At 44.5% G+C, this 14,020-nt stretch overlaps 1 protein-coding gene across 1 annotated transcript; it reads left to right on the top strand.

Annotated features, from left to right (window-relative positions):
- Window positions 1-1,803: 1,803 nt before the first annotated feature.
- Window positions 1,804-4,872, top strand: LOC142771531 (uncharacterized). Its single transcript, XM_075873119.1, has 2 exons — window positions 1,804-2,101; window positions 4,074-4,872. Exon 2 carries the CDS (start codon window positions 4,145-4,147, stop codon window positions 4,628-4,630), a length of 486 nt encoding a protein of 161 aa, XP_075729234.1. The 5' UTR covers window positions 1,804-2,101; window positions 4,074-4,144; the 3' UTR covers window positions 4,631-4,872.
- The last annotated feature ends 9,148 nt before the right edge of the window (window positions 4,873-14,020 follow it).

Genomic DNA, 14,020 nt, shown 5'->3' with positions numbered 1-14,020 from the left:
TCCAGTTCACTGGGAAAGGAAGGTACGTCGTCACGGTTCACGTTTCGGGCGATGAGAGGACACGATTGGGCGATCCCTGGACGCACTACTACCCCACCAATGTGATTGCAGAGTCACCTGGTAAGCTGCGCTCTTGCTCGCATTGAAGTATTTCGAAGCGACCAAGAAAGTCATAGTTTCACCGCATGGGCGGAGGAGTGAATGTGATAGCCACAAATTCAAATACGGCACTAGCCTTCGTAAGGTGCGAGCTTCACGAAGTATAGTGTTTGCGTTTTAGTAAGGCTCGCGTAGGTAACTTAATAAAGTGTGGTTTCGAGATATTTCGTACTCCATGAAAATTTAGTCCTTGTGCACGTTTTTTTTCAAACAACAGGTGAAACATGAACGGATGCAAACATCCAAGTGAATTTATTATTGAAACCAGGATTTTCCATGTCTAAACTAAAGCATCAATGTCACAGGTGCACAGTACGACTGCGCACATCAGCTGATATCTTCCCCAGATGTAGTGTCACTTCAAAGAAGGCCAGTTCCTTTTCTGTAGCTAAAATGGCCATCACTCGCGCATTGAGGGTGGCAGCTCGAATGTACCTTATAACCGCACATGCAACGGTAGTCAATGATTTATTTGGTGCGTATACAAAAGATTTGTTAGTCCACTTTGTGTTTCCTACTGCACAAATCTCACCTAGCTTATTTGCAGCCCTAAAAACAACGTTAACGTCGTATCTAGTACCCACTTCTTTTAACCTGTGTGATTCGCAATCAATGTACGCAATACCTGCGACGACACATGTCCTTCACGTTGCCTTAAGGCAACCATACTCGTACTTAACATCATGGTTTTTTAGGAGCTTACTCGGCAGGCTTCTTATGCTCGCGCCTTGTCCGCCAACCACAGGTGTGTACACCAGCCTTGCCATTGTGCACTTCTCCAGTTGCCGCTCCAGTCACCTCTCCGGTGATACCAACAATGCGCACTATATGGCGTGCCGCTACTGAAGGCGTCACTTTTCGAAGGCCCGCGCGCTCGCCTTCTCGCGACTACGGCCACTTCGTTCTCGTTGCTTCGTAGGCATGGCAGCACGTAAAAAGTTCCTACAATGAGTTTCAGCATGGGTACATTTATGCTCCAAAGCCCCTTACCTGCCTGCCCTCAACCCCGTCGAGGAACGCCGGATAGCTCTACGTTTAGCATTTATGAGGGTAAGGCATTTGCCTCACGGGAGCAGCCAGTATGGCATAAAGGTGCTTAACGTGCCGATAGACGTGGCCGACACTGCGCACTGTCACCGCGGAACATGCATGACAACGCTGCCTTCAACGTACACATGTGTCAGCTCGTTAACAAGTCTTCGTACAGAAATGGTCTCACCAACACACGGCCCATCCACATCCGAGCAAGCTTTTCTAACATCCCTCACTTTGTGGCTATGGTGGAAATCTTTTTTGAAACGCTCCACAACAGTGGCCACTGCAACCTGAGGAAAAACGTTTATGTAAAAGGCGCGTAACCGGTAGTTAAAGCTGGTACTTACTTTTTTCCTTTTTGCTCCCGCGACTTGGTGAGGGAAAACTTGTACGTGTATTTACACCCTGCCTTTTAGAATAAATACTCACTAAAAAGCTCAGCTCTCTGTTACACAATCCCTTATTTTGCGCCTTTTTGTCTTGGACTTCTGGAACGTGCCCCAAATCTGAATGCCAGGTTGTCTTTGCATTAGACGCGTTCAAATGCATCCATCACGTGGCCTGAATTGATAGAATTCGTAACACGGACTTCAAACTAATTGCAACCATTACGCATTACCAGATAAATCGGACCCAGACGACTTTAGGACCGCGTGGCCGCTAGACTGCTCCAAGCCTGTGGACTTGCCCAACGAAGTGAGAAACCAGACAAGCAAGCCCACCGGTGCCTTTCAGAGGGTGGTGTACGTAGGCTCCTTCCAGGTGACTGAAGACATCGTGCTGAGTCAGGTGCCCCCAGGTCGCCTCAGGAATTTTAGAGTTGTTGAAGTGCGCCAGGGAGCGAACGAAACGTTGGAGGTGCAGCTCGCGTGGACGTGGACCGGAGCTCACTTGACATTTGGAAACGGTAGGTGCCTGCACATGCTCATAATATGCTGCTGACTATGAACCTCTTGAATTTAGTTGAAAGGTGACCTGCAACACCGCTCTGAGTTAAGATAGTCTCACTATTGCCGCATATGGCGCTTCGCGAATCACATGCTGCAAAACGTTTTAACATTCGTCACGTACCAGCAGAGGTAGCCGCTCGTAACAGTGAGCGCAGCGATAGCTACGCAGAAAGGAGGTTGACAAAGGGTTAAGAAAAATGCGTGCATTTCTGAACGAGGGTCATTACCTTGGACATCTGTGGTTTTTTCGATCACATGGCTTACTTTCAGTGTGGTGGCGTGCACGTGCGCTTGTATGTGGTGACACCCCTTGGCGGCCACACGAACTACGTAGCTGACGGTGCACAATTCAGCCAACGGCCGCGGACTTCTAATAATACGTGACGTCATTTGGAGACAGAATAGGAAGCGACATTTAGCTAGCTTTGAGAATTACCTAGATTGGCCCCGCCACGGTGGTCTATTTTATTTTTTCATTTATAAAATACTGCAGGCCCATTCAGGGCCAGAACACGAGCGGATACAAACATTGGTAATGAAAATTTGACAGATCCAACGTATCTGGGAATCGACGTTATGCGAAGCATGCGCAGGGAAGGTGACCATGTTGCGTTTTTTTTAATTTTAAACGAAACGTCATGAACTGACGCTAATTATATGTACAAATGTTGCACGTACACACATATGTTCAAGAGTTGCTGTTGTTCATGTAACCAGTTGTTTGCACTTGCACAATGATAACTGGAACATGCGTATCAGCACACCAAAAGCTGATATGAAGCGCTGATGCTCGCGAAGATGCTGGCCCGAGACGCTGCTACGTAAATAAGCGTCGGCGCATGGCACCTAACCACAATTGACGTTAACAAGACGTCATGGCTGTATCAAAGAGGTGCATATGTAATATTTATAAAATTGGGTAGGCAGCACTGCAACCACTATTGACGTTTCATGAAAATTAGCGTCTATTTATACAGTATACTTCGGAGACGTGGCGTAGCTCTGTGGTAGAATGTTTGACGCCACGCAGAATTCTTGGGTTCGATTCCGGCTGTAACACTGAAATTTGTTACTTGCAATTGTCGGGGCGTCAACGCTGCCCATGTCCGATTTTTCTTAACACTGACATTTATTATATGCCTTCGTTAGGTCGACGCTACCAATAACGGGTATTGCTTAACGATCACGCGTTTAAATTGCCTATGAATGTTCTCGTCGTTCCTGGGTAGATATTAAGTATCAATCACTTGTGGCATATACCCGCACACCTGCGGCACATATCCACCCGTGGGTATGTACCACTGTCTGGCGGGAAGCGTTTGACGACGTACGCGACGGGAAGGTGACATTATTCATGTTATGGCCAGCACGTGATAGTCGTCAAGCCATCTTACTCTAACATGCTAATATTGGTTCACGCCAAGTTGAGTGGGTAATCACGAGAGCACACAAACGTAACCGGCTAGATAGGTAGACAGATAGTAATGCTCAAAATCACCGAAGTTCGCTAAGAAATGCTTAACACTTAATAATAATGACATTCAATGATACAAGTGGCTAAGATACTCGGCTGCTGACCCGCAGGTCGCGTTATGTAATCCCGGTTGCGGTGGCTGCAGTTTCGATGGAGGCGAAAATGCAGTAGGTCCGTGTGCTCAGATTCTACTCCCCGTTAGATAACCCCAGGTGGTCAGAATTTCCGGAGCTCTCTACTACGGCGTCTCTCATAATCATATGGTGGTTTTGGGACGTTACCACATATCAATATATCAATTATTTAAATTACAGGCCACGTGCACGCTATATTATTTGGCTCGTGTGTTCTTGAGAGACTCCACTACTGATCAACAACGTTTGCTGACAACGATAAAAAAAAGAGTTAAATGGCCCCTTCATGGTTCCGCTGAACTTTTCACCGTCTTATTTCAGCTTCAGCCGTGGATATTCGAGCCAGCAAGGACGAAGCCAAGATAGACAAGGAGTTCGAGAAGCAAGAACGAATGACGGTAGCAGACATTGTCGAAGGTAACCTCTACCCTCTCCCTGCTGGCAGCCATCACGAAGTCACCTTGGTGTTCTCAAGCAAGTGGGCCACGCGTCAACCCAGTGGGAGCTTAAGCTGGACGATATTCCTGGCGGCTCGCATCGCCAACAGCTACGGGCTCAAGTCCGACAAATCTCAGGTCAGATGGGTGATTGACTGGACTCCTCCTGCTACGACCACAAGCACAGTGGCCACTGCTACCACGGTGGCTACAACGACGGAGGTAACAACAGTAACGCAGCCAACCGCAACGGAAGGAACCACCGGTGGCCTGTGGCAACTATGGGTGTGGTTCCTGATAGGTGGTATCGCAGTGGTGATTATGATTGCCGCTGTGCTGGCCATGTTATTCAGATTGAGGGCGGGAAACGACAGCCTGTTTACCCGACGGCGGGATCATCAACATTCATCTGACCGTGTCACTTATTCACAGATGGCTTAGCTTCACACAGTTTTCGCGGCATGAAAACGAAAGTAGAATGTGCGTGCCTCTCACTCACTCTTCTTCTTCCAGTGAGTGAAACCACAGTTAATTAATGTAGCCGCCATCAAGCGCAATTGTAGTTGATCTTGTTGTTTATTTATATTAATAGTATTTGCCTTAATGCCCGCTTTGCGTGTCGGTATTATATTAGTAGCCCCGCAGTGAAAAATACTTCAAATAGTGAAAATGATAATTACTATTGTGACAGTTTAGTGTAGGTGTGAATGTATTGAAAATAAACCATGAAAAATGAAGAAATATGCCTTGTAAGCTTTCGCTCGCCTAGCAGGAATAAAATGAGATGAAAGGTGATTCTGTGGTCGTCCTTTCGCGCATACTATTCTTTAATTCAGCAGTGAAATTCACAGCTGAAAAACGCTGAAGGGTGTTATAACGAAGCTTAATCGTCATATTTTTGTGATTTATTCTGAGAAGCTTGCTAGGATCGGCTAAAGAGAGAACACGCAGGCCAGGCCCGTAGAACGGAATGTTTTCAGGCTGGAGTGGAGGGGGTACATGTTGCAGTCTTTGAAAAACACCAGCTTTTAAAGACGATAGTTTTTCTTGGGGACCTTCGACACAAACATTTTGGTCTGTGTGTCTGTACATTTGTCTGTTTGTACATCTTTAATGATATCTTAAAAGGAACCAGAGTGACCAGACGATATCCTAAACAGCCGACACCATCCGCAGCGCCCACCAATGTTGCTCAAGATTCGGCGTTCATAATTGTGCGATTGTCAATTAAAAAGCAATGATTGCACATTTCTGAGGCAAAATAACAACATGTGTATATTCTGTATGTGCGCCTTTTACTTGAAAAGGCATACAAAAGTAACTATAAGGACCAAAGCGTGTATCACGCTGCGCTGACCATGCTACGCTTCCACTAAAATGCGTAAGACGATGCGGTGGTGGCACCTACCCGTCACCTTGTGTTCTACACCTTATCACCTCTGAGACGTGTGCGCATGCCCGTGTCAGAGCCACGTGCCAGATAGCGCTCATGTCCCACGTGTGGCGTGACTTGCACTCGTTCGCCTCCGCTGCACGCTCAAAGCACTCTAACGCAGAGCCTTCAGAATACCATTAATCAATTTTCTTTCGCAGAACATCAAATAAACGTTTTGTTCACTCTCTCCAGACGCAAGACTATTGTCTTTCGATGACATTTGCTGATTAACATGCAAATATGGGGCCAATTTCTATTTGCACGACAATAATAACTCTCGGGTAACGTGCAAAGCTAGACAGGAAATTCGCCTACGATTGTTCGCCTAGTAGCCCGTCACCACAGGGCGAAAGAGACCGGGGGCTATAAATATGAGCTTCTCAAGCTGTTTGTAGCAGCTTTTATCTTGGCCCCTGCAACTGTGTAACTATGTTTACTAATGAAATAAAGAAGACAAAGAAGTTGTGTGAAGCGGAGTCTACAGTAGTTGCGGTCATCGCTGTTGGAGCCAGGCGCAAACCAAGTCGGCGTTCCTCTCCGCAGATGAATCTGCTCCTCCTCGCTACGCTTCGTACATGAAAAAGGCATTTTCGTATAAGGCTGTAAGAGCTGCACACACCGGAAGTGTGTCTGTTACGATGATTGCACTGATTTCGTTCGTAGAAAGTTTTCGAAGCGCCAAAATAAGATAGCTTTAAGCTCAGCTTCAAGAACAGAAGTGAAATCTGGCAGCCTCATTGAAAAGGACTAGCAGAGGGAGTCGGAGGCAATTCGTACGCCAGCTGTTTTGTTGTTCACAAAAGAATATGTGGCTATTACGTTATTTGCTTCTGCATGTAGCAGCTAATCTTTTAATATATTATTCGAAAACCTGAGAGCTTAGAACTTTCATTTTGGGGAAAAAATTTCATCATAGTCTATCTTCACTCTTGAAAAAATGGTCGCCATATTCACTAATTAAGTACGAAAATTTTACTTGTCACATAAACCACTAACCTCCTAGTAAAAGAAGGTAGTAAAATGCAGGTTAGTGAAAATTACTACCTAGTTAGTAAGTGAACAGTGCTGACTCGAGTGCTTAGTTCATTACTAAACTGTTAGTAACCCCCGCAAATAGAGGTTTACGCCTATTTGTTAAATGTTTGTGTGCGTGCCCATATCAAAATGACTCTGCTACAAAAGTATAGAAAGAAAAACAAATTGGCATGGTCCTCCTAAATAATGGCTTTTAACTACGTCATGTAACTATACTGTGGTCAGTGCGTATCACAGCAACATACTTATGAGAATTGACCAGATGATCCCATGATCACATCAAATTCACATACATATGTGAACCTCATTTGCTCCTATGAACTCGTATAAACATATGATATGGTCATATGAGTTCTCATATGTGATTATATGTTCATATGAGAGACTCTTATGAACGGATTACGAGAACACGCATGCAGACGATCGCACAAGTAAGTCTTCAAGACTTGGACATAGGAGATTTCTACTGTAGCAGCAGCTTGAAGGCTATACATACCCCTGTTTTGAGATCGCACACCGCGTACTAGTTATCAGCCACAAAATTTATAAAATATTTCCTGTTTTCTACGCATCATCATGCCCCCTTCTAGTTGCGTATGTGTGTGCCATTACGTTGCACGAAACTATTCCAAGGTAGTCAATAAAATTGGAGCTTGCCTAAATTTTGCTTGCGATGTCACCATTACGGCGAAATGTACGGTGGAATTTACGAAATATCTGGGCACGTAGGTGGCTTAGTAGTTGCTTAGTTAAAAACAATAACAAAGGTTCCCGGGTTAGTAACGGCTAAAGTTACTAGCTGTATTGCTGGTGGCTAGCAAAATTATGCCGCGAAGGTAGTAAAACGCTCCCAAAACTAGTAAACGAACGTGTTTACTAATTGATTACTAACCTGTTTTCCAAGAGTGTGTGGTTTGAGCTATTAGTTTTATTTACCGTTAGTGTTATGCCACCCAGTTTCTTTTTAACAAAAAAGTAATCCGAGGTGTTTGAAATTGCGGCCAATGAGCCAAAAAAAAGGAGAAGAGGTCACAGATAAATGCGCACTCAGATCTTATAGCCGGCAGGCTGTAAAATTTTGGAAAGGTTTAAACCACTAGGATGCGAAATCGACAAAAATGTGTTGGCAAGCGCGCTTCCTGATACATTTAGTAGACATGAACCTGGAGAGTCCCAGGCATATTCGCGGTGCATGCTTGTCATTCCAACATGACTATATGTTTTGTTTTATAACCAGTGCCACCCGAAAATACTACGCACCGTAATTCTAATACTGTGTACATGCACATTTTATGCATCATTACCATTATGTCTCTGCGTAATCCGTACTTTGGGTTGCACAGCCTGCTCAAGAAGCCTGATGTTCGTTGTACCTTTGCTGCTATATGCTCGAAGTCAAGTTTTTCATTATAAATCATGTCTAGGTATTTGATTAAATCCACTTGTGCAATCGGTTCCTGCTTATATAATTTGGTAATTGAAATTGAATTGGATATAGGGGAAACACCAAGAGCACACTTTAACTGATGTTTAGTGACAATGAAATCGACTGCAACCAAACTTCTACGGTAATATTATATATTTGGCATTTATGACGCAATGAGTGAATGTATTTGTCTGTAGCGAAGAACGCGATATTGTTTGCGTAATTGTACCCACTGACATACTGTTCAATCGCAATAGAGCTCATCAGTGAAGAATACTGGAGATAGGACGGCCCCTTAGAGAACTCCACGTTTCTGTTAGACTTCAATTAAATATTAACCATCCTTAACGCAATGAAATTCCCTTAATTGAGTTTAAGAATACTGCTCTCCACTCAATAAGATGTGAAAAATTTAAGCTGTGCAGTGTGTCCAGTAAAATGGAATGCTCGACGTTGTCATCAGCTTTAGCAATGTCGAGGGTTACTGACAAAGTGTAATATTTCCTTTTCCTAGCAAGCTGTATTCGACTTTCAAAATGGTCACAGGCACACCAATTAAGCTGTATTATTGAAATATTAAAACCAATTTGGTTTGGTTTTACCATGAACCCATTGGCCATTCAGATATTTATTGGATGATTTAGGACCCTCTCTGTGAGTTTGACCATGTGATGTTAGGAGATTGGTCGAATATTTTATATGGTAAAACCTAATACGTGCTTCTTGGTAATGGAGTTATGTTCGCTATTTTCCAGTCATACGATGTCCAGGCGTTGCTTAAGAAGTAGTTTATATTATTGAGGACATCACGGGACGTTAGCGTGAATAAAATGTAATTTAGGAACTAGTGATTCAATGAGGACCAGAAGATGACGAAGGTAAATGTCCAATCACTTTTGATGCTTCAGACAGTGTTACTTTTTCGAAGTCAGTTGTTATGGTATAATTTTGCCTTTGAATGACACAAGGGAAGAAAATCTAATTTCTAGACATATACCGATTCACACTAAAGAATATGGTATTTTTTTCTGGTGATACTTTTCATGATCACTATTTACGGCAGACGGAAGGGTTTTGCAAGCTCTCATGTATTGAAATAAAACTTTCTTATTTTTAGATTTCAAAAGAAAATTAAAGTGTTTTTTGCCATAGTCTTCTTTACCTTGGCTCACCATGCGTGAGCCCACAATCATCCCACAATCTTCCCACAATTCTGTACCAGGACTTGTCAACCATGCCACCACAAGACAAGAACATGCTGAGGTTTCAGAATGCAAAGATCTCCTCCTTTCGTACAACGAGATATCGAAACATTTCTATCTAGGACGCAGAGTCTTCCACTTCAACACAATAAACTAAACAGAGCTCAGGCCATTACACTCAGGCGATTAGAAATAAGAACTTACCTAAGCCCGCTGTTAAATAGCAGGATTTATCCAGAGTTTTGTGTTCCTACAACATGCGATAAATGCCACACCATATATTTTGCTCATATGCTCGGGCGTTGCTCCGAGTTACGCAGCGATAAGGAAAATACTGAAGAACGATGGGACGCATCTTCACGCAGTACTACATTAAAAGGACAATTATGGGCAGTTCAACAGGCCCGGGACACGGCGGAAAGTCTAGGTCCGTCCGTCCGTCCGTCCGTCCGTCCGTCCGTCCGTCCATCCATCCATCCATCCATCCATCCATCCATCCATCCATCCATCCATCCATCCATCCATCCATCCATCCATCCACACATCCATCCATCCATCCATCCATCCATCCATCCATCCATCCATCCATCCATCCATCCATCCATCCATCCATCCATCCATCCATCCATTCATCAATCCATCCATTCATCCATCCATCCATCCATCCATCCATCCATCCATCCATCCATCCATCCATCCATCCATCCATCCATCAACCCGTCCGTCCGTCCGTCCGTCCGTCCATAGACCGGCCCCACAATCGTTGGCCACATGAATCAGTTCAAGAATTTTATGGTGAGAATCAAAATTACCAAGTAGAATTTTTTTTACATCTTTCGTTAGCAGTCATATCTAACGATCGCGTGTCTTGTAAAACCACATGAAAGTAGACCTGGTTAGCGAAAAAGGCAGGCATCCTGGCAAGGTAATATCTAAGACGAACATTTCGCATACAGGAGACATACATTTATATCAAATTTTGACTTCTATACTAATTTTATCGTTGAAAGAAAAACGTTATACCTCCACCCTTGGATGGGTGGTCTAGTCAAAAAATTAGAAATTGGGTAAGTGAAACAAATGATGTGTGGAAAGCAAAGTTTTTTGCAATGCAATATTATTCGGAGCGAGTTTAGAAGACGAATACGATATATCTGTTAGAGCTGAGTTAATTGATCGGCAGTTCCATTGTAGAAATTTCAAATACCCTACGAGATTTCTTAAAACTCGAGTCAGCAACAGCCTCATCTAAAATACTTTGTTTTATAAAATTGATTTTCAAAGGTTGTACTTCTGGTATTTTGTTGCTTTTCTAATCTTTTTGCGAACCATATTTTTTTTTTTTTGATAGAGGTTCTAGAACACTTTAGACACTTGAGGTCCACGTCTATGTCTTCCGTTTTCGAGTAACGTCCTGTATGCCCTCACATTCATTCTCAATGCCTTCTCAAGAGAGCCTTCCAGATTGTGCATTCGGAGAAGCTGTCTCAGATGATGAGCTATCTCAGATCGGGTGTGCATACTCAGAATTTTGTGAAGCTGTGTCTAAATATCTCTGCGCACCCTATACTTGTGCCATCTGGTTATTCATAATATCATATTAATATCCAACAGATTGATAGCAAAACTTTGAAGCCTTATCCACAGCCTCTTCGATCACGTCCGCAAAGAACAGTGAAAATTATGCTACTATTGCTATGTTAAGGCGGACTGCAGCACCAGCGCACTGAATTCTGGCCTGAATTTCAACGATGGTATTCTTTCGGAAACATCGTCTTCTATCTACCATTTCAAGAATTTGTACTTAACGTGCCTTGGACGAGAAATTTAGGTTATCAGCACAGGGCGCTTCATGACAAAGACAACACTTCTTTTTATTACTATTACAGACACTTGAGTTGTGCGTCTCACCACAAACTCGGCATTTGGGCGCCGATCTGCATCCTTTCCCTGTTTAACCATAGAGCCAGCATATTAGACATAGTAGAGGACGAGGGGATAGGGGTTCAACTGTGTATATTATACCCATGTTACACAGGCAAAGCAAGTGTGGTTACGACCAACCACGGGTAACTGAATTGAAACGCGGTTAGTGCAAACCACGGTTCGCCGATGTTACAGAGCGCGAAAGCATCCCTGGTTAAAGTGGCTAACGCCGTCTGACGTAGAGCAAACTAATTGACGCACTAATCAACAAAGCCACTTTCTTGCGTATATATGCTCCGAATACATTCAGCAGCAACCAGAAAAAAATGTCATATATGCCCCAAAATATATATACATATATATTAATGTACTTACCAGTACTTGTTCAGATTGTCCATCTTCATCCGTACTAGCTTTGGCGTCAATCGCTCGCGTTAGGCGGAAGTCCGGCGTTCAACTGGACTGTAATTGCCGCGTGCAGCTTTGCGTTGCGTAGCGTGCTCTCCGCATATCACGCAAATGATTTCCTCACAACCTTACCTGGCTTTCCGTCGTTCGTGCCGTCCAGCCCGTCCGTTTTTCACGCACGCTCGCCGGCATGCACTCATCGGTGGTGGGTGCCGCCATTTTCTCAGTTATCTGCCTAACCGAGGTTGCCTAGCTCGGTTTATTAAAACTGCATTTAGCGGCATAACCACAATTTAGGCTGCCTGTTTAACAAGGATATTAGAGGCCACGCCTTGATTTCAGTTGGGCGAATCGACCAGGCAAATGTGACAATCGCGGTCTCAATTGGGACCTTTTTTTTTAATCTACAACTCGTACACACCTCTAAACCGCTATCGCACCTGCCTCGAAAAACATATCTGGTACCTTAGTTCGAGTTATGTGGACATCGATGCCCAGAACGACGCCTTTGAGGCAAGCTAGGTGAGGTGGAATAAATGCGTTTACCGGGTTGGTAGCAAACCCCGAGTGTTTTAGCAAGTCCCGAACAAAAACCTGGTCAGAAGAAAAGCAGAGGATGCCTCCTTTGTGGAACTGTCGGATCTCTGTGATACAGTGACAGTGGGCTGTAACGGCTCACATATTCGTCTGAATCACTTTCTGATTGTTCATACGTATGATACCTTTGTTGCTTGGGAGTAAGGCCCCATGCGCTTGTGAGATCCCATGGCGCAGAAACAAGCCGGCTCGTCACCGCTGCGGAAAACGAGAACCAGACGAGAGGAAAGTCCACCGTTCAGGAGAGAAAAACGACACCTTTCTGGCTTTACTATCCGAAAATGCGCTCACTAATCAAATATGACAATAGCGAAACGCCTATCAAGACGAAAATTCAACCGCAACTACTCAAAACCCTCAGAGTAGGCAAGCGCAGTAGGTGACCTCCAGGGAAGCACGTTCCTGGCTAACTCTTCCCGGAAATTTCGTTTGTTTGTTGCTTTATTTATTTGTTAGTTTTTGTGTTGCCTGTCAACGCAGGCACGTATGCATACTGGACATTGACCAAGGAACCTTGTAGAACCTTGCAGTTGACTATGTGTGATAACCCAATGATTGTCATCCAATTACTAAATTGTACGAAAAAAAAGATACTGTATATTTCGAAAATAAATAAAAATATAAACATGAATTAAGGAAACTAAATGAGTGATGATAGCATGTCGAAACACAGAAATTTTTAGCTGACCAGGCAGTTGCGTTTCGCTCACCCGAGCAACATCGAATATATGTCCTACAGTTGTTCACATTAACAATAATATCACTAGCATATCTCAAGTATATATTGCCACGCACGTTTGTTTTTTGGCCACAAAGCCTATCTAGAATGCTCAGGGCAAACTGCGTCTCATTGTTCTAGAAGGGTCAGGATTATAAAAGACCGTTCTGTTAGGATTAAACCCACTTAGCGGATATTGCCGATTACTCTGGAACCTACGTTGCCGCTACCGATAACGCTAGAATGTTTGGTGCCACAAGTATAAATGCCGACGCGCTTGACCACTTGCCAGTTGATCGCCAGTCAACGCTCTGCTTGCCGCTATCAGTGCAAGTGTGTTGCCATATCCTCACATTCAGTTTCTTGGCCACAAGTTCAGCCGAATAAAGAGTTTTATCTGAACATCGAGTGTGCTCCCTTTGTCTACGTCACAATCCCGTCATATCTGGTGAAGATGCTGCTTCTTTGATGTACCGCACACACCATCAAGCCGCGAACCCAGTCCCGCACACCCATCAAGCCGCGAACCCAGTCCAAGTGGCAAAGAAGACACCAAAGCCAACCCCGAAGAGCGAACAAGCCGTAGGCACAAGGGACTGCAACGCGACTACGGGTCCCTTCGGGAAAGAGTCCCTTCGGGAAACAACCAGGCAGCCCCAGATTCCGACAACAGCAGCAGCAGCGATGACCACCCCGTGCAGCATGCCCCAATCTTTCTCCGGCAGCCCAAGCAGCATCGAACGAGTCGTGAATCGTCAGTCGAGGACCCGGGAAGCTGAATCGGGACATACGACTGAGTCACCTTCTTGGACAGGTGGGACACCGAAGAGAAACTACGCCGCGTCTACTTCTGGTTTGAAGACGCCGCGAAGACCTGGTTCGAGAGCCGGGAGTTCACGCTGCGAAGCTGGGGTTTCTTTCGGAAGACGTTCCTCAGCACGTTCATGAGCGTCGTCCGCAAGGAACGTGCTGCAACTATCTTGGAAACGTGTGTGCAACTCTCCAACGAGACCATGACAATCTTCATTGAAGAGATGACCCGGCTGTTCCGTCACGCTGACCCCGCCATGGCCGAGGAGAAGAA

Source organism: Rhipicephalus microplus, chromosome 9 (genome assembly GCF_043290135.1).
Source record: "Rhipicephalus microplus isolate Deutch F79 chromosome 9, USDA_Rmic, whole genome shotgun sequence".
Classification (NCBI taxonomy): domain Eukaryota; kingdom Metazoa; phylum Arthropoda; class Arachnida; order Ixodida; family Ixodidae; genus Rhipicephalus; species Rhipicephalus microplus.
The sequence above is the reverse complement of the archived record's forward strand: the minus strand, read 5'-3'. Positions and strand labels throughout refer to the sequence as shown.